The following is a 27,155-nucleotide window of genomic DNA, read 5'->3' as shown; positions in this document are numbered from 1 at the left end:
GGCATTTTACCCACAGTCAACCCTCCCAAACTCTGCCACTGCTTTACCAACTAAATTTATGTAATATTCTAAATCCTTTGTTGCCATTTCAACAATCTTCACAGCATATTCACCAGGAGTAGATTCCATCCCAAAAAATCACTCTCTTTGCTCTTCCTTAAGAAGCAACTCCTCATCCATTAAAGTTTTAGCATGAGAATGCAGCAACTTAGTAACATCTTCAGGCTATACTTCTAATTCTAGTTCTCTTGCTATTTCCACATGTGCAGTTACTTCCTCCACTGATGTCTAGCACCCCTCAGTCATCCATTAGGGTTGGAATCAACTTCTTCCAAAATCCTGTTAATGTTGACGTCTTGCCCTCTTCCCATGATCATAAATGTTCTCAATGATCTGGTGAATCCTTTCCAGAAGGTTTTCAATTTATTAGTCTCAGATCCATAAGAAGAGCCATTATCTATACCAGCTATAGCCTTTCAAAATGTATTTTTTAAATAGTATGACTTAAAAATTGAAACTACTGCTTGATCCAGGGGCTGCAAAATGAATGTTGTGTTAGCAGGCATGGAAACAACACTATTCTCATACATCTCCATCAGAGCTCTTGGGTGACCAGGTGCACTGTCAATGAGCAATAATATCTTGAAAAGAATCTTTTTTCAGTAGGTCTCAACAGTGGGCTTAAAATACTCAGTAAACCATATCATAAACAGTTGTGCTGTCGTCCAGACTATACTGTTCCATTCACACAGCACAGGCAGAGTAGATTTAGTATAATTCTTAAGGGCCCTAGGAATTTTGAAATGGTAAATGAGTTTAGGCTTCAATTTAAAGTCCCCAGCTGCATTAGCTCCTAACAGGAGAGTCAGCCTGTCCTTGGACACTTTGAAGCCAGACACTGACTTCTCCTCTCCAGCTATGAAAAACCTATATGGCATCTTCTTGCAATCAAGGTGATTCCCCTACACTGCAAATCTATTGTTGGTGTAGCCACCATTATCTCAGCCAGATATTCTGCATCACTTGCTGATGCATCTACATCAACACTTGCTGCGCCTCACCTTGCACTGTTATGTTTGGGGACAACTTCTTTCCTTAAACCTTATGAACTAACTCTGCTGGCTTCTAACTTTTCTTCTGCAGCTTCATTATCTCTCTCAGGCTTCCTAGAATTTAAGAGAGTTAGGGCCTTGCTCTGGATTAGGCTTTGGCTTAAAGGAATGTTGTGGCTGCTTTGATCTTCTATCTAGACTCCTAAAACAGTCTCCACATCAACAATAAAGCTATTTCACTTTCATATCGTGCATATGTTTGGTGAAGTAGCACTTTTACTTTCCTTCAAGAACTTTTCTTTTGCATTCACAACTTGGCTACTTGGCACAAGAGGACTAGCTTTGAGCTTATCTCAAGGTTCAACATGTCTTTCTCACTAAGCTTAATCATTTCTAGCTTTTGGTTTAAAGTGAAAGATATGTGACTCTTCTTTTCACTAGAACACTTACAGGCTACTGGAGGGTTATTAATTAGCCTAATTTCAATATTGTTGTGTCACAGAGAATAGGGAGGGTGAAGGGGGGTACAAGTTTAGAGTTAGTGGAAAGGTCAGAACACACACAACATTTATCAATGAAATTCGCTGTCTACACGGGCACAGTTCATGGAGTCTGAAAACAATTAGACTAGTAGCATCAAAGTTCATTGATCACAGATCACAATAACAAATATACTAATAAAAAGTTTGAAATATTACTAGAATTACCAAATGTGACACAGAGACCAAAGTGAGCAAATGTTGGAAAAATGGCACTGATCAATTTGCTCGACACAGAGTTGCCATAAACCTTGAATTGATAAAAAAAAAAATGCAATTATCTGCAAAGCACAACAAAGCAAAGCACAATAAATGAGATGTACCTGTATATATTCCAGATACAAGTCATTTCTGAGATACACGCATTGCAAGTTTCTTCTCCCAGCATATGGCTTGCCTTTTTACTCTTATAGTGTGTCTCCTGATGAAGAGAAGCTCAAATTTTAGAATTTTCACTTACCCATCTTTTATCTTTAATGCTTCAGTGTCTAGTTTTCAATAAATCTTTACAACCCCAAGATCATGATGACATTCTTCTATGTTACCTTCTGCAAGATTTATTTTATTGCCTTTTACATTTTTGGTAGTGATCTATTTCAAATTAATTTTTCTACATGGTATGAAGTAGGGGTTCAAGATTTTTCCCTGACGTGGATATTCAATTAACCTAGAAGCCTTTACTGATAAGACCCACCTTTCCTACTGAACTGCAGTGGTACCTTCTTCATAAATCATGTGACTTCACAGAATTTAATCCTTAATGATAACTTCCAGTTCTAAAAAGAACTTAAGAAACTGTAGTTTTTACTATCAGAAGATTATAAACAAATATTTTATGACATATTCAGGAGTCAATCTGTTCAAAATATTCAACACCCAAATTCTTAATGAATACAAGACACTATGCTACATAATTCAAAAGGCTACACTGAGGTAAGTCTCCCCTCATTATCTAACAAGCAAATCAATCATATTCAGAAATACATTGAGCACTACAGGCCATGCTGATATGAGTTGTTTTGTGTCTTCGAGGGTGCTGTTTGTGCAGAAAATATGCCTTAAGGCTTACTTTCCTTTTTATAATATCTAACTTCTTAAAAATGCAAAAAAGTCAATTACTCCTTAAAGCTTTTAAATTCAGCAATGAGGGGAAACCAAAAAAAAGTATTTATAAAAAAGTGTATATTTATCTGCCCTTCCATTCTAAATGATAGATAGCTTTGCTGGATACAGTAATCTTGGATGTAGGTCCTTGCCTTTCATGACTTCAAATACTTCTTTACAGCCCCTTCTTGCCTGCAAGTTTTCTTTTGAGAAATCAGCTGACAGTCTTATGGGCACTCCTTTGTAGGTAACTCTCTCCTTTTCTCTCGCTGCTTTTAAGATTCTCTCCTTATCTTTAATCTTGTGTAATGTAATTATGATGTGCCTTGGTGTGTGCTTCCTTGGGTCCAACTTGTTTGGGAGAGTCTGAGCTTCCTGGACTTCCTGGAAGTCTGTTTCCTTTGTCATATTGGGGAAGTTCTCCTTCATTATTTTTTTCAAATAAGTTTTCAATTTCTTGCTGTTGTTCTTCTCCTTCTGGCACCCCTATGATTTGGAAGTTGGAATGTTTAAAGTTGTCTTGGAGGTTCCTAAGCCTCTCCTCATTTTTCTGAATTCTTGGGTCTTCATTCTGTTCTGCTTGAATGTTTCTTTCTTCTTTCTGCTCCAAATCATTGATTTGAGTCCAGTTTCCTTCCCTTCACTGTTGGTTCCCTGTACATTTTCCTTTATTTTACTTTGCATAGCCTTCACTTCTTCCTCTATTTTGCAACCATACTCAACCATTTCTGTGAGCATCCTGATTACCAGGGTTTTTAACTTTGCATCTGATAAGTTGGCTATCTCTTCATCACTTAGTTGTATTTTTTGGGAACTTTGATCTGTTCTTTCATTTGGGCCATATTTTTTCTCAGTATGCCAGTTATATAGTACGGGATAGGGCCTTAGCTTCCCAGATAAGGTCAAGTTAAAGGAGTTCATCGTCACCAACCCCTTATTATATGAAATCTTAAAAGGACTTATCCAAGAAAAAGAAGATGATCAAAAATATGAACAGTAAAATGACAACAAATTCAAAACTATCAACAACTGAACCTAAAACTAACAAAAACAAAACAAACTAAACAAACAACTAGAATAGGAACAGAATCACAGAAATGGAGATCACATGGAGGGTTGTCAGTGGGGAGGGAAAATGGGGGATAAGGTACAGGGAATAAGAAGCATAAATGGTAGGTACAAAATAGATAGGGGCGGGGTTAAGAATAGTATAGGAAATGGAGAAGCCAAACAACTTATATGTATGACCCATAGACATGAACTAAGGTAGGGAATGCTAGTGGGAGCAGGGGAATGGGCAGAGGGACATAAAGGGGAGAAAAAAAATGTGACAACTGTAATAGTATAATCAATAAAATATATTTTTTCAAAATTGTATATTTATTATTATATGTTTAAACTTCAGTCATCTTCAAAGTACTCTACATTTGATGCAATAAACCTATTCAGACTTTTTTCCCACTGCTCAAAACAGTATTTGAACTCATCTATTTTGATGCCTATTTTGAGTGCTACTGCCATTTTTTGTTTTGCCTCTTCCACATCAGCAAAACATTTCCCTTTGAGGACTTTTTTCACTCAGGTAAACAAAAAAGAGTCACTTGGGACAGATGAATAGGGAGAATAGGTGAATAGGGAGGGCGGGGCACAGGAGTCATGCTGTTTTGGTCAAAAACTACTGAACACTTAGTGCAGTATGGGGAGGTGTGCTCATAAATCACCCATTATGAAATGGGCAAACATGCTGAAAGAGCCTTCAGAAGAAATTCACTGAAGCCAAAGCAGCCTCTGACAACAAAGCCAGCTGGTACACAGATACAGATGGGTTCCTAGAACACTCATCTAAATGTGTGCCTAGAACAATCACCTAGTGGGGAAGCCTATACTACAAAGGGCCGAACCTTCCAGAAGACAATCCTGGTGTTTTCTGGGTCCCCCCTTGTACAAGTATTTTTCTATATATAAGAGTAGCATATCCAGAAATCACTTTTCAGAGGCTTTTGAATAATGTTTGATCCCATTTACAAACCTGGTTAATAAGATGCCACCAAAAATTTTTACCTATATTTATAAACTTAATGTGTTTTACTTCCTCGCTAGTTCCACAATTGTCTTACTTAATGAAGCATAATAAATTACATATAAATACTTTTATAAGCCTAGTAAATTAAACTTGTAAGACAGGCATATATTTTTCCTAAATGTTCCCCAGAAGTAGTTAACATAATTTTTTTGTAAAAAAAATCACAGATATAAATCATTCCATAATACATTTTAAATAGCAATTGTATACTTTATTAGCCATATTTTCTTTAATTATAAATACTTGAAATAATTAATATGTAGTAATGTGCACATCCCTTAGCAGAAAAATATTATTATAACTTTGATACTCTTAGATATTTTTATTCTTAATTCTAAATCTTCCTGGAGTTGAGGAATGCTTACCCACTACAGAAGATAATCATCATTCAAGGTAATGAAAGTAACATTTAACTAGAAATTTCATCAGGTATAAAACCTGGAGCTGCACACAAATGTTATACAATTCCATTTAACATCATGGAGGTTGTCTTCTTAGCATTTTGATGTTACCCACAACCAGATTATTTCAGCTAGGATAGTTACTGGATTCTTGTCAGTGATTCTGATGGGACATCTAAGCCTCATTTTAAGTCACAAAGCCAGTCATTCTATCACTTCAAAGGTGCAGGGAAAGAAGATGATAACATTACTAATTGTTTAGCCTAATGGTAGAATTCCACCACTCTCAGGCAGGTTAATTATTTGATTGTACCTTGTTCTTCTTTGGCATTAAATATATGGTGATGGAAGAAGGCTTGACTTTGGGTGGTGGGCACATAATGCAATATATGGATGATGCTATCACAGAAATGTACACTTGAATCCTATATAATCTCATAAACCAATGTCATCCCAACAAATTTAATTAAAAAATTTTAAAAATTAAAAAAATAGGCCCATGACTTTTCCATTTAACTCTAAAGAGTTTTGAACTTGAAAATCTTAAAATTATTAATTTATTTTCTGCGTCAATCTACAGACCTTAAAACTAGATGGACAATGGTAGACAAGGGCATTCTTTTAGATTATAAGGACATGTGACTTGGGATTCAGTTTTATACTACTTTGAGCAAAGGAATTTACCTAAAAGTTGTGTTAAGCAAGTGACATCCCTAAGTCACCTGGATGAAACAAACACAGGAATACCATTTCTCCAAACAAGCCACACACTAGAATAACCGAAACCTTGAAGAAACATTCTCAACTTCACCACAAACAAGAGCCATCAGAAATAAAAAGGGTAAGATTTCCAATAACTTCTGATAATAGAACTATGAGTTATAGCTATAAAGTGAATACTTAAAATGGTTAAAAGCATAAAAAGTTAGGAACAAAATAAGCACAAGTCTTAGGTGGTATAAGTAAAAATAAATGCACACTTAGAAAATTCATAGCGAAACAGTTTAATACCAGGGACACACAAAAAAGCATAAAAACAATGAGAGAGAATAAGTTATCCATAAACAACAATTAGACTGATAATATAAGCCAGAGGCAAAATAATACCACTACTAATGTCATCTTCAAGAAGATGATGATGTCGTCATCATCTACAGAGGATAAAAATAACTCTTAATCTAGTGTTTTATACTAAACTACCATTTAAAAGTGATAGGAAAATAAAGACATTTTCAGACCAAAATGAGAGTTTACCATTAATAGAGACCTTTGTAAGAACTTTTAAAGATATGCCTCAGCAAAGAAGAAACTGAATCTAGAAAAAGTGAAATGCAAGGAACAGTGAACAAAGCAATTGGTAAACACATGGTCTAAATAAGCATTTTATTTATTCATTCACTCAACAAACATTTATCGAGTGCCTACCTTGTGTCAGGCACTATTCTTGGTTCTGAGGTGACAGCAGTGAAAAAATCAAAGGCCTTGATCTTACAGAGCTTACACATAAACACAATATCATAGAAGTCAGCAATAAATACTATAAAGAAAAATAAAGCAGGGTAAAGATATAGAATGATGACAAGTGAGAGGGCAAATATTTTAAGTAAGGTGGTTAGGGTAAAAAAGCGACATGTAAACAAAGACCTAAATGAGGTTGAGGGCATTAGCCATCTGAATATCGAGTGGCCCGGGGTGAAGGGGCAGGGAGGTAGGTAATGAAAACTACGAATATTTCTTGAGCATTTCTATGTGCCAGGCTGTTCTTTATACTTTACTTGTATTCAACCATTTAATTCTCAAAATAGCCCCATGATGTAACTGTAGAACTGATCTCTGATTTATAGAAGAGAAAGATAGAGAGGTTGAATGGCTGGTTCTCGCAAACACTAGGGGCAGAGTTAAGATGACAACCTCAAAGCCTGGTTAATTATCCAGCTCTGGGAAAAGGAAACAGCCTTCCTAGTACCTGAGCTCCTGGAGGGCAGGAATCAGTCTCTTGCTCTTTGCATCCCTAGTGCCTAGTACTAGTGCAAGCAGATGCTGAATATGTTGAGCTGAACTAAATACAGGAAGAGCAGTGGGGTGAGAACTATGGAACACAGGAAGGAGGTAAGACAAAGAGAAGAGGCCACGGTCAGAAAAAAGAAAAGCAGGAGAAAAGGAGAGTAGTGTAATACCACAGAAGCTATAAGAATGGAGTTCCAAAGAAGAAAGATGATAAAGATTATCAAGTGTTACAAAAGTTAAACACAGTCAGTCTTGAAAAGAGGTAACCCGCTATTAAATCAGGAAGTTATCTTCAAGAATTCAGTCCCAATTCAATGAATGGAGATCCAAGACTTCCAGTTAAGGAGAAGGTGCAGTGAAAGGCAATAGATGAACAGTGTACAGTTTAGCAGATACCAAAGGAGCAAAGAAGCGAAATGACAATGGCTAATGCGCAGCAAGGCAAACGTTTTCTTCAATAAAAATTTTAAAGTAATGTGTTATGATCTCATTCTCACTTACCACTATCTTGTTCCCATTCCTTAGTTTATCTCTAATGAATTAAAATTTCTATCTTTCAGTTGTGTTTTCTGTAATATAAAAATATAACAAAACACCAAGTTTTTAGGCACTTATTGTAATAAATACCTAGAATTCCAAAGTGAAGATTTCAAATGAGTACTGAGTCCTGTAAAATAAAACAAATATTCCCTAGAGAAAACATAGAAGAAATAAAACAGCCAAATGAATGACTTTGACTCCTGGCATACTTTCGATCAGAATCTAGACCCTGGGAAACATCTGCCCTCTGCCCTCACTCTCAGACAATCTTGCTTTTTCTCCCTCTAAAGTAATCAGAAGAGATCTTCGACAAGTGCTCACCTGCGTATCAACCTACTTCTCTGCATCCACGTTCAAATAACTTAACCACCTTCCCTCCCGTTACCCTGAGTCAGCTATCCACACACCCTTCACTGGTGCACTAGGTTCCGTCTCCTCTTGTCTATTCAAGCACATCACTCCATAATTGTCCACTCTTTCCCATGCATTTTTAATGTTCCCCCATTTTCTTTTCTTTTCTTTTTTTAATCCTCACCTGGGAATATGTTTATTGATTTTACAGAGAGAGAAAGGGAGGGGAGGAGGAGAGAGAGAGATAGACACATCGATGTGAGAAACATCATTCAGTTGCCTCCCATACAAATCCCAATCAGGGCTCGAACCCACAACCTAGGTATGTGCCCTGACTGGAAATTGAACCCACAATCTCTTGGTGCACAAGACAATGCTCCAACCAAGTGACCCATCTGGCCAGGGCTGTTCCACATCTTTCTGGAGCATTTTCATCAGCATACAAACATTCTGTTATTCCTTTCCCTCCAAAATAATGAATCTTGACTCTTTGTCCTTCCTAACTACCACTCAATTTCTCTGCTCCTCTTTTCAGCAAGACTTGTTGAACAATTGCATATATTCATTGTTTTCAATTCCTCTCATACCATTCTCTGAACCCACTCTGTTATTCTCCACCATTCCACCCAAAATGCTCATCAAAGTCACCAATGAGCTCCATGTTGCTAAATTCATTTCAATTCTCAACCCTACCTTATTTGACCCACACAGAATTTGATAAAACTGCTTAGAATCTTTAAACCTCAATGTCTTCTAAAAACTAGGGATGATAATAATAGTACCTATTTTAGAGGGTGGTTGTGAAGATTAAGAAATAAACCATGTAAAGGGCATATCAGCACAGTACCTGGTTCACAGTCAAGAACTTGGTAAATGTCAGTCATTGTGGTTAGTCAGCACTGCTACCTACATTCTACCCAAAGTCTAAAAATAAGAGTCCACCCCATTCTCCACAAACAAGATTGTAAAAAAGAATATGACCCCAGAATGTTAAGAAAATGAGTATAATCTCAACCTGTGAATCATATCAGGCAAGTAACTTATTCTACTATATAAGGAATGACCTTAAATTTTCTTTCTTAAAATTTCTTGCTTCCTGATGATTCCTAAATAACCACCACTAGTGTCAATCTCTCTTAAACTCTGGTTCACATTTCCAAGTTCTATTCAATAGCTTGGTCTAGAAATTTCATTATCTGCTCCAATATTTCTCTCATTCTCTGTATCTCAGTCATCAGCAAATCCAGTCCATTTTACCTCAGTAATGGTTCTCACACCCATTTTTCTCTAAGACCGTATGTTTAGGAGGGCAGGGATAGTGTCTTTTCTGCATCCCAGCATAGTACTGGCATAGTACTGGGCATACAATAGGTGCCAACATCCTAGCTCAAGCTCCCCAGGATGTCTGGATTATTTTCTCTTACTGGTTCTTGAGCCCAAGGTCTGTGGGTGGGGGTAGGGGAGGGTAGGGGGTAGGGAGGGAGTGACTACCTTTATACTTTCCACAGGGACAGGGATAACGTATAGCATATGATGAATGCTCATAAAATATGTCGGATAGACCAATAACACGTTTTTCTTCCTAAGACTTCGAAACAAATTTACAAAACAATTTCATCACCATATACATTTTACAGAGGAGAAAAATGAGACACAGAAAAGTAAACTTAATTTGGAGGAACACTCAATTAGTGGTAGAACCAACAGAAAAATTTGCTCTCTTACCTCCTAATCCCAGGAGAGTAACTGAGCCAGAGCCTGAGTGAAAGACTTATGAGGATGAGACACTAGTTTACTGTCTATTGGTACTTGACCTTGGCCTTAACTGATCTTTTCCCACTGCAAACTGTAATTTTAAATGCTAGCAGTTACTTAATCTATTAGGGTACCCAAAGAAACATAAAGCAACAACTTCAATGCCTACAAAATAACACAAATTTAATAAAAATAAATTTTATTTTCAATATCTACACAGAAACACATTATGCTACTTCCAGATGAAGTAACATTAGAGGGTCTATTAGTGTTCCAGTTCACCTGTACAGAATAAGACAAAAAATTTATTTCAGGCTTGTGTATCATATTTTTACTACCATCTCTTAAAATATGTAACTTTAAAATAGCTAACATTTGAAGATGGAGGTATAGATAGATACACTCTGTTTCCTCACACATCCAAATGAAGGACAACAACAAATTTAAAAACAAAAAATAACCAGAACTGCCAGAAAATTGAACTGTATGGAACTGTGACAACCAGGGAGTTAAAGAAGAAACATTTCATTCAGACTGGTAGGAGGGGTGGAGATGGGCAGCACAGGCAGAGAGGATGCACAGCAAGGCAGCAGCTAGAAAATCTGGCAGGCGAGACTGCAGCTGGCGGACCAGGCAGTCCCACAATTTGCATGCAGATAAACTGGGAGAACAACCGGGAAGTGAGACAGGCTACACACCCCAGGGTTCCAGTGTGGGGAAATAAAGCCTCAAAACCAATAACTGAAAAAAACCCACAGGGGTTGAGGCAGAAGGAGAAACTCCAGGCCTCACAGGAGAGGTTGTTGGAGAGACCCACAGGGTCCTAGAATGTACACAAAGCCACCCACCTGGGAATTATTAGCACCAGAAGGGAGCTTGTGAGTAGTGGGGGAAGTAACTGAAAGCCTGCCAAGAGCCAAGGAAGTGGCACTATTCCCTCTTGAGACCCTGGAGAACATCTAAGGCTTTGCCCCTTACTACATAACAGACTCATGGAGACAAAAAAAATATGGCCCAAATCAATGAACAGATCCAAGCTCCAAAAATACAACTAAGCGATGAAGAAATAGCCAACCTATCAGATGCACATTTCAAAACACTGGTAATCAGGATGCTCACAGAAATGATTGAGTATGGTCGCAAAATAGAGGAAGAAGTGAAGGCTATGCAAAGTGAAATAAAAATATACAGGGAACCAACAGTGAAGGAAAGGAAACCGGGACTCAAATCAACAATTTGGAGCAGAAAGAAGAAATGAACATTCAAGCAGAATAGAATGAAGACACAAGAATTCAGAAAAATTAGGAGAGGCTTAGGAACCTCCAAGACAACCTTATAAACGTTCCAACTTCCAAATCATAGGGGTGCTAGAAGGAGAAGAACAACAGCAAGAAATTGAAAACTTATTTGAAAAAAATAATGAAGGAGAACTTCCCCAATATGGCAAAGGAAACAGACTTCCAGGAAGTCCAGGAAGCTCAGACTCTCCCAAACAAGTTGGATCCAAGGAAGCACACACCAAGGCACATCATAATTACATTACACAAGATTAAAGATAAGGAGGGAATCTTAAAAGCAGCGAGAGAAAAGGAGAGAGTTACCTACAAAGGAGTGCCCATAACACAATCAGCTGATTTCTCAAAAGAAAACTTGCAGGCAAGAAGGGGCTGTAAAGAAATATTTGAAGTCATGAAAGGCAAGGACCTCCATCCAAGATTACTGTATCCAGCAAAGCTATCATGTAGAATGGATGGGCAGATAAAGTGCTTCCCAGATAAGGTCAAGTTAAAGGAGTTCATCATCACCAAGCCATTATTATATGAAATGTTGAAGGGATTTATCTAAGAAAAAGAAGATAAAAAATATGAACAGTAAAATGACAGCAAACTCACAACTATCAACAAATGAACCTAAAAGAAAACAACAAAAACAGAAACTAAGCAAACAACTAGCACAGGAACAGAATCAGAGAAATGGACATCACACAGAGGGATTTCAGTGGGAAGGGGGAAGGGAGGAATAGGGAGGAAAGGTACAGGGAAGAAGAATCATAATTGGTAGGCAAAAAATAGACAGGGAGAGATCAAAATGGTATAGGAAACAGAGAACTCAAAGAACTTATATGTACAATCCATGAACATGAACTATGTAGGGGGAATGCTGGAGGGTTTGTGGGGGGGGAAAGGGGAAGAAATTGGGAAAACTGTAATAGCATAATCAAGAAAATATACTTCAAAAAAAATAGTAAAAGGTTGTTTTGATTCATCCAAGCAGCTGCCAGTGACTGAAAATAGGATCATGACTGAACTCAGCATAAGCGTGACATACAGGGCATAACTTCCAAACCACTGCTGGAACCTATAGTAAACAGAGTGCCTTGCCGTGCAGCAATGGGGATAAAGGAGTTTTGTGTTAGAAGTCCATGAAGTGAAAAGGACAGACTCATGAACAGGGCTACCAAATTCATGCCTAATGCCAAACACATCAGATGCATCATGGAAACATTTTGTGCAAAATGAAGTAAAGTAAATTCTATGTTCCTATGGACTTCCACTGTAATTTCAGTGTGATGTTCCCATTGAGAATTTTTTTTAATTTCATTTAAAATATCAGTATTTATTTAATTTAGCATTTCTCCTCCCACCTCTAATAAGAATTTAATCAAGTGAATTTATCAGGATATACAGATGATATCAAAACATACCCACAGACACCACTAAGTTTTGTAGGAAAGTAACATAGCAGAGTAGATATAAATAAGACTCCTGAACTGGAGGAGACCTGGGTCCAAATCCTAGCTCTCCCTCTCTTTTGTTCAGATAACGTTGGGAAAATTACAATCTGTACAAGCTTCAAATTTCTCAGGTGTAAATGGGGTTCATAACAATAAACTAGCAATAGTAATATGGGTACACAGTAACAGTACCTACTTCATGGTATCACTGGAGGGTTACATAAGATAATGCTTGCAAAACATTCAGGAAGTGACCAATAATTAGTTATCATTCTTTCCCTGAAAATGATAATTAACTTCATGAGATTTAGCCACTTAAAAAGCCATATCCTCTCTGCCAGAGTTATTCAAAATGTTTTAGAAAATTAAGGAATTATGTAGATTGTTCAGGGAAGAACAATAAATTTCCTTGAGGAATTTTATGAAAGAGGCTATCGTTTTTTAATTCTGTTATTCACTGATTTATCTGAAAAAAAAAAACCCACTGTGGTACTTTCTTTCAAAACTGACCATGTATTTTAATTACTTATTACTTGCCAGTTCCTGTCTTAGACATTAAATTATCTTAATTAATTTAATGAGGTAGAGATTCCAGTTTTACAGACAGTGAAGCTAATGTTATAAGAGGCTAAATAACCTGCTCAAGGTCATAAAGCAAGCTAGTGTCAGAAGTTGACTTCAAACCTAGATCGTACAGACGCAAAAATAACTTATGACTATATCCATTATTCACTATCTCTAAGTGAAAATTTTAGTATGTCTTCTGTAACCTTTAGGAAAAAATAGTAAAAGCAGAAAAATATTATATAACTCTAACTTCTCATAACTTTTAACCCTAAACTTACAATATTAGTATTTACTTATTTTATTAGCTCATGAACACATTCTGCGCTGCAAACCTGAGTAAATTTTACTTGGTTAACATCTGCCTTACACACATGTCACCATGATGCTATGTGATGGACCATCTGTGCCTCTGCTTATGTAACAATCTTACTCATAAAGTTTATCCCATGCTAGTACTCCACGTATTAAACAGAATTTCTTCACTAGCAGAACCTTGTGGAGTTGATGGGTATTTTTCTATCATTGTTGATGATATACATAAGAATAAAAATTTTTCCCCCAGGCAATTCACAGTCCTCAATTTTTTATTAACAGTTTCTGACCGACAGAGGGAAAAAATACACACAATGGCTACATACAAGAAAAACTTTTTTTTTTTAATTTAGCATGGAGAATGGCCATTCAGAGAACTACATTCTGGTCCATTCAACTTTCACTTTCATTACCAGTAAAGATTAAAGCACAAGTATAAAAATAAATCAGGTCTGTTTAATGGGCAGTTTAGTGAGGACAAAGAAAAGGAAATACCTGGGCTAGTGTTTCTCTAATGAGAAGTTTTCAGGTAAGAGTTCATCAAAGGGAAAAGCCAGCCACACTTTCTATGCAGTTTGAGCCACGAATATTAGAGTTATTATCTGTGGCCACTGCTTTTTGAAATACATCACAGTGCTCTAGCCATTCAGAACAGGTTTCTCCTATATTGAAAGTTACCCCTACGACCAAATGGCTGCACTGGTAAATTCCACCAAACATCTGAAGAAGAGTTAACACCAATCCTTCTCAAAGTCTTCCAAAAATTTGAAGAGGGAACACTTCCAAACTCATTTTATGAGGCCATAATTATAGCAAGCCAGATAAAGACCTGAAATTAAAAAAAAAAAAAAAACCCACTACAAACCAATATCCCTAATGAACACAGAGGCAAAAACTCTCAACAAAATATTAACAAAACAAATTCAACAACATATTAGAAAGGATTATACACCATTACCACATAAGATTTATTCCTGACATGCCAGGTTGGTTCAACTTATGCAAATCAATAAATGTATCTACCACATTAATGGGATGAAAAATACAAATCGTATGACCATCTTAATAGATGCAGAAAAATTACTTGACAAAATGCAACATTCTTTCATAATTAAAAACCCTCAACAAATCGGATATAAAAAGAACATACCTTAACATGATAAAGGCCATGTACATGACAAACCCACAGTTAACATTATACTCAACAGTGAAAAACTATAGGCTTCTCCTCTAAGATCACAAATAGGATAAGGATGCCCACTGTCACCACTTTTATTAAACACTGCACAAGTCCTAGCCAGAGCAATTAGACAAGACAAAGAACTAAAAAAGCATCCAAACCAAAATGGAAGATGCAATTACTGGCATCATTTGCAGGTGATATGATCTTAAAAATAGAAAAGACTCAACCAAAACAACTGTTGGAACTAATCAATGAATTTAGTAAAATTGTAGGATATACAATCAACATATAGAAATCAGCGTGTTTTTACAAACTAGTGACAAAATATCTGAAAAAGACATAAAGAAAAACTACCCCATTCACAATAGCATGAAAACAATAAAATAGGAAGTGAAAGATATGTACAATGAAAACTATAAAACTTTAATAAAAGAAATTAAAGAACATACAAATGGAAATATAGCCTGTGTTCATGGATCAAAGGTTAATATTGTTCAATTGTCCATTCTACCCAAAGCCATCTATAGAATCAACACAATCCCTATCAAAATTTCAATGGCATTTTTCATAGAAACAGGAAAAATAATCCTAAAATTTGTATGGAACTACAAAAGACCCTAAACAGCCAAAGCAATCATGAGAAAAAAGAACAATGCAAGAGGTATCACATCATATTCCTGGCACCAAACCATATTACAAAGCTACAGTAATTAAAACAGTATAGTACTGACACAAAAACAGACACAGACAATTGAAACAAAATGGAGAGGCCTGAAATAAACCTCTGTATATGTTTAATTAATATTTGACGAGAGCCAAAAACACTCAGTATGGAAAGCATAGTCTCTTTAACAAATGATGCTGAGAAAAGTGAATAACCACCAGCAGAAAAATAAAATTGGAACCCCTAAATTACACCATTCACAAAAATAAACTCGAAATGGATTTAAAAGACTTAAATATAAGACCTAATATACTGTAAAACTCCTAGAAGAAAATATAGTAAAGAATCCCCTTGGTATTAGTCTTAGCAATGATTTTTTTTGTCTATGACACCAAAAACAAAATCAACAAAAGTGAAAATCAACAGGTGGGACTACACCAAACAAAAAAAAGGTTTATCACAGCAAAAGAATACAAAGAATGAAAAGACAACCTACCAAATGGGAGAAAATATTTGCAAACCATGTATTAGATAAAGGGTTAATGTTCAAAATATACAAAAAAATTATACAACTCAATAAAAAAGAAAAACAATCTGATTTTAAAAATGGGCAGAGGAACTAAAAACACATTTTTTCCAAAGAAGACATACAGATGGCCAAGAGGTTCATGAAAAGATGTTCAACATTACTAATCACGAGGGAAATGCAAGTTAAAAGCACAATGAGGTATCACCTCACACCTACTGCAACTGCTATCATCAAAAATAAGAGATAAGTGTTGTCACGGATGTGGAAAAAAGGGAATCCTTGTGTACTTTTTGGTGTTGGTGTGAATACAAACTGGTTCCATTAGAATGGAAAACAGAGTGGAATTCCCACAAAAAATTTAAAATATAACTACCAGATGATCCAGCAATTCCAACCCTGGGTCTATATCTAAAGAAAATGAAAACAGGATATTGAAGAGCTATCTGCATCCCCCTGTTCACTGCTGCAACATTATTCACAATAGACAACATATGGAAACAACCTCAGCATCCATGAACAGATGAATGGATAAAGAAGATGTGGTACATTTATACAATGGAATATTATTCGGCCGTGAGAAAGAAGAAAACCCTGCCATTTGCAACACCACGGGTGAACCCTGAGGGCATTATGCTAAGCGAGGAAGCACACTTAGAAACACAAATACTGTGTGGTATCACTTATATGTGTAATCTAAAAAAGCCAAACTTACAAAAACGGACAACAGAATTGTGGTTACCAGGGGTTGGGGAGTTAAGGGAACTGGGAAGATGATGTTGTTTAAGGGTACAAACTTGCAACCAGTAAATAAATAAACCCCAGAGATCTAATGCAGAGTATAGTGATTATAGTCAACAATCCTCTATTATAAAGTTCAAAGTTGCTAAGAGACTAGATTTTAATGGTTCCCCAAACAAAAAGGCAATAATAATTATGTGATGAGAAAGAGGTGTCTACTAATGCTATGGTGGTAATCATATTGCAATATATAAAACATGTATCAAATCATACATTTTACACCTTAAACTTATACAATGTTTACGTCAATTATCGCCATCCTTTAGCTTTAAACAAAGTATATTTCTGAATTAATGACTTTCATAAAAACAAGGTATTTTATTATTTATACATACACAAAATTTTCAAGTTCTGATAGATCAAAATGATATTACTTCTTTATTTCAGTATTTACTTTGGAACTTCCATGGTAACAATCCTATGATTCTTGAAACACTGCCTCCTGAGGGTTAAGTTACCTTAATCCCAAACACCTGAAAGTGGTTACATCTGAGGAAAGCACTATTTTGTTGCAGACCTTAGAAAATAATCATCATGTGTTGTTATAATGGAAATCATAAAATTATCTGTAACTCAATGGAAAAAACCTGAAGGAATAAATTAACCATTTTTCACAGTTCTTTAAATACTTTTGGAAAGAGATCAACAAGTTAAACACAGAACCTTATTAATGACCAAAGGGAAACATTTTCTGTGATGCAACACTCTGGCCACACCACTTCATAGTCTGGGGGAATGAAAGCCAGAAAGACTAAACTCAGATTCTGATCTGGCCTAACTTACAGGTCAGGGTCTCTCAGGTCTCACTTTCCTCACTTGTGGAATTAATGGAGCTATTCATCAAATGTTGTTTGAATGCCTAGGTGTCAAACCCTGTCTTAGCAATGGAAGTTTGTTATTTTTGTTTTGAGAAAAGACAAAAAAATGCAGCCTAACTGCTATGAACAAACCATCATGCCTGGGAAAACTTAAAAAGGCTGTAGAGAGGAATTACAGTTGAACTGAGACTTGAAGAATATAAACTGCTTAGGTGGGGACTGTGCAAAGATAAGACAACAAGAAAGAATAAGGAGAGGTTTACGTAGATGATACAAAGGCTGGGCATCAGGGAGATAAACTTAGAGCTTTATCTGACACACTAGAAAACCTGACCATTAATATTTAAGAAAAAGTAAGGTTTCTTCTACACTAAGACTCCAGAAATTGGCTGTGGGCCCAACCAGATGAATCCAATCTGTCTAGTATTTCACAGAAAGTTGTTAGAGTCTTTAAAAGCAAAATATTTTAAAGCAAAAAAAAAAAAAAGCAACCGAGTTTTCATACTGACATTATGAAATCTAAAAGACCTCACTTAAGAGGATCCAAGATGGTGGCAGAAGCTACACTAAAGCTCCTCACAAAACCAAACTGAAATTACAACTAAATTATACAACAATCATTCTGAATAGTCAACTGAACACTACCTGGAGAGAAGACTTATAACCAAGGATACATGGAAGAAACCACATCACCACAAGACTGGTAGGAAGTACAGAGGCGCAAGAGAACTGGCTGGGCTCCCACAAGTGGTAGCTGAAGTTCTGGAGGGATATTTCAGTGGCCAGTAAGCCCCCCTGAGGAATATAGGGTCTAAACCCCAATCTGGGCTCCACGGCCTAGAGCACAGACCCAGGAAAGGTGCCCACATGACATCTGGCTATAAAAAAGCAGCAGTTTCTGTCCATCATGGACAGATGGATTGAGACGCAGGCAGCCTTTCAAAGGGCCAACACACAAAATTTCTATTGCAGCCACCTCCCCTGGGCGAGGAGGGCAGAGTGCACTACAGCTGTGTGAGTAGCTGGTGAAGGAAAAAGACACACAAGTGCAGGAAGCACAGAGAGTCCCAAACAAGATGGACCCAAAGAGGCCTACATCAAGATACATCATAATTAAAATGGCAAAGCTTAAAGACAAGGAAAGAATATTAAAAGCTGCAAGAAAAAAGCAGATACTTACCTACAAAGGAGCTCCCATAAGACTGTCATCTCATTTCTCAGCAGAAACATTTCAGGCCAGAAGGGAATGGCATGAAAAATTCAAGGTGATGAAAAGCAAGGACCTACAACCAAGGCTCATTTACCCAGTAAGGCTATCACATAAAGTTGAAGGAAAAATAAAGAACTTCCCAGACTATAAAGAGATAAAGGAGTTTGTTACCACCAAACCAGTATTAAAACAAATAATAAAGGGCTTGCTTTAACAAGAAGAAAAAGAAAAAGAGAGAAACACAGTTAAAAAAATAAAATGGCAATAAATACATTATCTATCAATGTCTATCATTATTTATCACTTTAAATGTAAATGATTACATGTTCCAATCAAAAGACATAGGGTAGCTGAATTGATAAGAAAACAAGAGACCAACCTCAGTTGAAAGATAAACACAGGTTAAAAGTAAAAATATATTTCATGCAAATGGAAAGAAAAAAAAACTCGGGGTAGTAATATCTATATCCGACAAAACAGAATTTAAAACCAAGGCTATAGTAAGAGACAAAGAAGGACACTACATAATGATAAAGGGAACAAGAGAATATAACCCTAGTAAACATTTATGTGCTCAACACAAGAGCACCTAAATATATAAAACAAATCCTGATGGACAGATAAAGGGAGAGATCAACAGAAATACAGTCACAGTAGGGGATTTTCACACCTCATTGACTTCAAAGAAGAGATCTTCCATTCAAAATATCAATGAAGAGACAGTGGCCTTAAATAACATACTAGACCAAATGGATTTAATTGGTATCTTCAGAGCATTTCAACCCAAAGCAGAACATACATTCTTTTCAAGTGCACATGCAACGTTTTCTAGGATAGACCACATGTTAGGACACAAAACAAGTCTCAACAAATATGATTTCAGTAACATCATATCGGACATCATTTCTGTTGATAATGCTATGAAACTAGAAATCAATCCCAAGAAGAAAAGTGAAAAATACGCAAAGATATGGAAGCTAAATAACATGTTATTAAACAATGAATGGTTTAAAAAATGACATAAAGGACGACATCAGAAGATTCTTTGAAACAAATGAGAATGAGAACACAATCCAAAATCTGTGGGACACAGGGAAAGCAGTTCTGAAAGTACTAACACTACAGGCCTATCTCAAGAAACAAGAAAAGGCTCAAATAAACAATCTAATTGTATACTTAAAGAAACTTGATAAAGAACAACAAACAAAGCCCAAAGAGAGTAGAAGAAAGGATATAATAAAAATCAGAGCAGAAATAAATGAAATAGAGTCTAAAAAAATTAACACAAAAGATCAGTGAATCCAAGAGTTGGTTCTTTGAAAAGATAAACAAGACTGACAAACCTTTAACCAGACTCATCAAGAAAAAAAGAGAGAGGACCCTAATAAATAAAATCAAAATGAAAGAGGAGAAATAACAACTGACACCAAAGAAATACAAAGTATTATAAGAAATTATTACAAATAATTATATACCAACAAATTGGACAACCTGGGCAAAATGTATAAATTCCTAGAAACATATAATCTTCCAAAACTAAATCAGAAGAATCAGAGAATCTCAATAGATAGAATACACCTAGAGAAACTGAAACAGTAATCAAAAAGCTCCCAAGAAACAAAAGCCCTGTGGCTTCACAGATCAATTTTACCAAACATTTCGAGAAGAACTAACCTCTCCTCAAAATATTCCCAAAAATTCAAAAGCAAGATGACTCCCAGCCTCGTTTTACAAGGCTAGCATTATCCTAATTACAATACCAGATAAGGACACTACAAAGAAAGAAAATTATAGGCCAATATCCCTGATGAAAATAGATGCTAAAACTCTCAAATGGGATTTATTCCAGGGATGCAAGGTTGGTACAATAACCACAAATCAATAAACATGATACATCACATAAACAAAATAAAGGATAAAAATCACATGATCATATCAACAGATGCAGAAAAAGCACTTAATAAATTCCATACCCATTTATGATAAAAACGCTCAGCCAAGTAGGAATAGAGGAAACATACCTAAATGTAATAGAGGTCTTATATGATAAATCCACTGCCAGCATCATACTCAATGGGTAAAAACTGCAAGTGTTACCCTTAAGACTGGGAGATTGGGAACAAGACAGGAACACCTGCTTTCACCACTGTTAATCAACATAGTGCTGGAAGTCCTAGCCATAGCAATCAGACAAGAAGAAGAAATAAAAGGCATCCAAATTGGAAAGGAGGAAGTAAAACTGTCATTATTTGCAATAACATGATACTATATATAGATAACTCTAAAGATTCCACCAAAACACTACAAGAACTGATAAATGAATTCAGTAAAGTTAGCAGGATACAAAATTAATATCCAGAAAAGAGTTGCATATTTATACACCAATAATAAACTATCAAAAAGGGAAGTGAAGAAAACAATCCCATTCACAATTGCTTCAAAAAGAATAAAATACCTAGGAATAAACCTAAACAAAGATGGAAAAAGCCTGTACTCAGAAAATTATAAGATACTGAAGGAAGAAACTGAAGATACAAGTAAGTGGACGCATATACTGTGTCCAGGTATAGGAAGAATTAACATCATTAAAATGTCCATACTACACAAAGCAATCAGTAATTCAACACAATTCCTAACTAGATACCAATGATGCATTTCACAGAACTAGAACATATATTCCAAAATTTACATGGAACCACAAAAGAACCCAAATGGCAACAGCGATCTTGAGAAAGAAGAAAAAAATTGGTGGAATCACACTACCTAATATCAAACTATAAGTCCACAGTAATCAAAATAGCATCGTAATGGCATAAAAACAGACATATAAGACAATAGAACAGAATAGCCCAGAAATAAACCCTCACCTTTACAGTCATTATCTGACAGAGGAGACAAAAACACATAATGAGATAAAGATTGTTTATTCAATTAATTGTGTGGGGAAAATTGGACAGATATGTACAGAAATATGTAACTAGACCATCTTCATATGCCACACACAAGAATAAATTCAAAATGGATTAAAGACTCAGATATTAGATACAAAACCATAAAAATCCTAGAAGAAAACATAGGCAGTAAAATCTCAGATAATACCCTAACTGATGTGGCTCCTGGATTGGGCATCGTTCCACAAACCAAAAGGTTGCCAGTTAGATTCCCAGTTAGGGCACATGCCTAGGTTGCAGGCCAGGCCCCTGGCTGAGGGCGTGTGAGAGGCAACTGATCAATGTTTCTCTCACATATGGATGTTTCTCTCCCCTTCTTTCTTTCTCCCTTCCCCTCTCTCTAAAAAATAAAATCTTTAAAAATAATAAAATAAAATAAAATCTCAAACTTTGCTCATAGCAGTATTGTTTCTGATATATATCTCAGGCAAGGGAAACAAAAAATATAAACAAAGTGGACTAAATCAAACTAAAAAGTTTTTACACAGCAAAGGAAACCATCAACAAAACGAAAAGACAACCCACTGAATGGGAGAACGTGTTTGCCAATGCTACATCTGATAAGGGATTAATTTCCAAAATTTATAAAGAATTTATACAACTTAACACCAAAAAAACAAACAATCCAATTAAAAAATGGGCAAAGGACCTGAATAGACACTACTCCAAAGAAGACATAAGGATGTCCAATAAACATATGAAAAGGAGCTCAACGTCACTAATTGTCAGAAAAATGCAAATTAAAACCACAATGAGATATCACCACACAACTGCCAGAATGGATATCATTAATAAATCAACAAACAACAAGTGTTGGCAAGGATGTGAAGAAAAGGGATCCTCATGCAATGTTGGTGAGAACGCATATGGGTGCAGCTACTGTGGAAAACAGTATGGAGTTAACCTCAAAAAATTAAAAAATGGAACTGCCTTATGACCCAGCAATTCCACTTCTGAAAATTTATCTGAAGAAACCTGAAACATTAATTCAAAAGAATATATGTACCCTTATGTTCATTGCAGTATTATTTACAATAGCCAAGATTGGGAAGCAGCCAAGTGTCCATCAGTAGATGACACCATGGTACATTTACACAATGGAATACTACTCAGCCGTAAAAAAAAGAACATGTTACCCTTTGCAACAGCATGAATGGACCTGGAGATTTTTATGCTAAGTGAAATAAGCCAGTCAGAGAAAGACAAACACCATATGATTTCACTCATATGTAGAATCTAATGAACAAACTGAACTAACAAGCAAAATAGAGACATACTCGTAGATAGCGGGCAGTCTGACAACTCTGGCAGGGGCTTGGGGAGGTGGAGAGATCAAACGACAACAAAAAAAGAACTCATAGACACCAACAACAGTGTGCTGATTGTGGTGGAGGGAGAGAGAGGGGACATGGGGAGATAAATGGTAATGGAAAAATGTAATAAAAAATCAACTATTAAAAAAGGAAACTAAAAAACAAAATAAATAAAAGACCTCACTTAACAGATAAATTTTAAGACCAGTAGATTTCTATTGTTTTAAGTACAGTAGTAAAACATTCTAAAAGCAGGATATATGACAAGTGATGAACTTCTGTTCTTTATCAAATATAAACTCCATAAATCTATAGGTGTAAAAATTATACAGATATTATATTTACATGCCCCCCTCCAGAAGATTTTTCATCCCTTGTTCAAATAAAGCTTCACTTTCTTCACTCTAAGTACTGATTAGCTACAGAAATACCTAAAGACAACATAAAGTCCCGTTTACCTGTGCTCCGCAGGTACAGGCGGTGGCCAAACTGCAGGATCTCTAAATGGTTCTTCTTGACAGGACACAGGAAAATCTGGGGGCTTGTCCATTTTAAAACTTTCCAAAGTGTTGACAATACTTTTAACTTGTTCATATTCTTCCAATAATTCTTGCCGAACCTTGAAAAAATATGTATGTAGCCTTTATATCAAAAACTTTTTAAAGTTTATGTATTGCAAATAATAAATTGTTATAGAATGTAAGTTTTCTTAATGTCTTTCAAAGTATACAAAATGAGTCATTAAAACAAATTAAAAACAAAGAACTATTTAAAGTGATGTAGACCCGAAGGCAGCTTGGGAACTGGTTTGAAAAACAGCCTTCATGGGGCAAGTAGTTATACGTCTTTCATAATGGAACTTTATTTTTACCAAGGAATGTAATGACCATGAACACAACTTAAAATAAGCAACTAAGTCAGTAATAAGTTAGCCATTCTCAGAAATCTGTAATATTAATGCTAAATCCTTTTAACATACTTGGCAATATCTTCCAAAAAAATTATCAACCAAAATTTTGACCAGCATTTCCTGTTCCCAATATCACTAAATATGAAATGCCTGCCTGTCATGAGCATCTGAAAGCCTGTGGTAATAAAAAACTGTGAATTACCCACTTCTAATTTTTATGTAAATTATCCTTCACTTAAAATCTGAATTATTTTGGCTTTGTTAAATTCTTTCAAGTCCTAGGTAAAGTTTATTTTGAGCTCAAAGACAAGATTTTTTCCTATACTTAAAAAAATCTCACTGAGCACCTATTATGTAGAAATTCTTGTGTTTTTACATTTATAAACTCAGTTTAACAATTCCGTTTTTTTAGCAAAAAGCACATTTAGCAGAGCATAAGTAGTCAGAAAGCACATTTAGCAGAGCATAAGTAACTTTCCCTTAATTTTATCTTGAAAAATATATAGAAAGGAACATATAATGGAGATGAAGAACCAAAGAAAAACCTAGGTAAAATTCAATTGCTCATAGACGCAATTATATGAAATACTTAGAGAAATGAAATTTTAGAAACTAATAGAAATATAGTAGAAATATTTGAATAGAAATGGCAACTACTTAACACAATTAAGAACACGTCAAAAATATTTCCATGCTAGATCAGTAAACCACTCTTATCTGTGGCTAGTATGCAGGATAGAAGAAAACAACTAAAAATTTCAACTTGAGTTAGAGCAAGTATATTGTTCTCACTCAATATAATCTGGTAACACTTAGGCTGAAAAATAAGCCAAATTTAACCTGGAAATTTAGTAAACATCAAACTGACTAGCAGAAAAATTAGAAGAAACACTTAAAATGCATTAGTACATAAAATGGAAACTTCAAAGAAATGCTTGACTCTGCACTATTAATTTTAAAAGAATTTTAAGTTTTAAGAATAAGTGGGGAAAATATAATTCATGGTTTTTTTTTAACTACTATTATATAATCAAGTTGTATACTCAAGAGACAGCAAATATATTAGTGTTTTTTTATTAGATTAGTGACTTCTTTGTATTTGTAAAGAGTCTTTCAAAAGAAAAGGAGACTTTTTTTTATCCTCACCAAAGGATATGTTTTATTAATTTTAGAGACAGGAAGGAAGGGGTTAGAGAGGGAAAGAATCATTAGTGTGAGAGAAACATCAATCAGTTGCCACATGTATGCACCCCAACCAGGCATCCAACCTGTAACCTAGGTATGTGCCCTGACCAGGAATGAAACCCGAAACCTTTTGGTGTATGCAGTGACATTCCAATCAAGTGAACTACCAGGCCAGGGAAAAGAGGAAACTTTCTTAAAGGAAAAGTTTCATTTCATGGGTCAAAACTACATGCTAAGTTGCAAGTGGAAAGGGCAAGTAGCCATACCTTATTTCAAAAATTTGTACTCAAAATTAGGCAACTGATCATGAAACTTTTTAAAAATTAAAAGTAGATTCAATTAGAATTAAGTTGGGTTGTCCAGAAAGTTCATTTGGTTTTTCCGTAATATGGCTCTAGTAGTGCTTAGTTGTCTTTAACTTCATTCAAAACAATTTTGCTAGAATTGCACTGTGACAGCTGTCATATCAATATGCATTTAGAAAAACTTATCAAAATTGGTGAATTTTTGTGTAGCCATTTTAATATTGAAGATGGAAGAAAATATGCAACATTTTCAGCATATTATGCTTTATTATTTCAAAGAAAGTAAAAATGCAACTGAAATCCAAAAAAAGATTAGTGCAGTGTATAGAGAAGGTGCTGTGACTGATCAAACATGTCCAAAGTGGTTTATGAAGTTTCATATTGGAGATTTCTCGCTGAATGATGCTCCATGGTCAGGCAGACCAGGTGAATTTGACAGTGATCAAATCAAGACATTAACTGAGAACAATTAATGTTATACCATGTGGTAGACAGCTGACATACTCAAAATATCCGAATCTATAAAATTATGGGTGAAAATGAAAAAAATGTGTCTTTTATTTTATGGAAAAAACTAAACAGACTTTTGGCCAACCCAATTCTCTTTGATGTATGACTCATGAAATAATCAAAAATATATAAAATATTAACTGGACAAGACAAAAAATTATTTAGAGTACATTTTAAATATATCTCAGTATTCAGCCATATAACAACTATTTACAACATCTCAAGCTCCAATCTTTCAAGTACAATAGACTACTGCCCTGACTCAATGGCTACTGTGACCTTACCTGCTGCCATTTGCCTTTGATAGCGGGGTCTCTGACTGACTGGCAATGTCTCTGAATCTGCTGGATCACCCCTTGGTAATACACCATTGATGAGTCATAATTGCCAAGAAGTGCATATTCTCTTCCTTTCTTTGCATTGTCACAAATCTCGGCCAAGTTCATCTTTTTTCAGAGACCTAAACATTAAATATGACTTTTTATTAAGTTTTCAGCACCAACTTTAAAATATTTTTATTATTCTTTAAAATACCAGCTTAAAACTACTTGGAAAGTCAAGATGGTTCTCTTCTTCAGGTTATCCGAATGCATCTTACAGTACTGAACAAAGTTGCTAATTTTGGCAGCACAAAGGAGATCACAAAAGAACACCACCCAAGGAGATAATAAGAAATTACACAGCTCTGAACTACTGATTCATGTTACAGGTACTGGTTTTCCTTGCTCATTTATAATGACTACAAGCTGCAATAGTAAAGATGATCTTGCTTTATTCCATGCAATTTACCCTTGACAATGTAGAAATATGTAAATATCACATATTTTCCACTGATGTCAATTAAAACTGCATAAATCAATTCTCAGTGAAACTATTTGGCCCAAGAACAAAAAGTCACACTGAAGAAATACATTTTAAAGGAACAGTCCTATAGCTACCCATGCATAATTTATATGCATTTAATGTGTCATACAACTTATATCTAAGCAAAATCCTGTGAATTAAACTACATTAGCCCTTTCTGTTCCTCAACTGTAATCACTCAGATCCTGTCATTCTCTATAGCTTTTTGTGTGTGCAAACAACTATCACTATCTTTTCTATACTACAAGATGCTAGAAAACCATCATCTGAATCTCTGGTTTGTACCAAAGCCCCCTAGCCCGTCCTCCTGGTTTTTCTTCCAGGCTTTCCACACATCTCCCAGAATCATCCCAGACTTTTCATCCAAGACTACAAAGAGTAAAAAGTCCAGGGTTACATAAGAATGACATCCTGGGAAGAAATCCAAATTGCCCTATTTTTATTTCCTGGAACAGTAAACCAGTAAGTAT

The 27,155-nt window shown here is 35.6% G+C and overlaps 1 protein-coding gene across 5 annotated transcripts in view; it reads right to left on the bottom strand.

Moving 5' to 3' along the window:
• Positions 1-27,155, bottom strand: part of KATNAL1 (katanin catalytic subunit A1 like 1) — a 121,494-nt gene that overhangs the window by 64,443 nt on the left and 29,896 nt on the right. For all 5 annotated transcript variants that reach the window (XR_008426437.1, XM_045188152.2, XM_045188154.2 and 2 more), the window contains 2 exons: positions 26,106-26,281; positions 23,370-23,530 (listed from right to left, as the gene is read on the bottom strand). Coding sequence is in view for 4 of the 5 variants with exons in the window: in XM_045188152.2 (XP_045044087.1) it covers positions 23,370-23,530; positions 26,106-26,267 (323 nt within the window). In the remaining variant the exon portion in view is untranslated. The remainder of the gene's footprint in view (positions 1-23,369; positions 23,531-26,105; positions 26,282-27,155) is intronic.

Source organism: Desmodus rotundus, chromosome 3 (assembly GCF_022682495.2).
Source record: "Desmodus rotundus isolate HL8 chromosome 3, HLdesRot8A.1, whole genome shotgun sequence".
In the NCBI taxonomy this organism is placed as follows: Eukaryota; Metazoa; Chordata; class Mammalia; order Chiroptera; family Phyllostomidae; genus Desmodus; species Desmodus rotundus.
The sequence above is the reverse complement of the archived record's forward strand: the minus strand, read 5'-3'. Positions and strand labels throughout refer to the sequence as shown.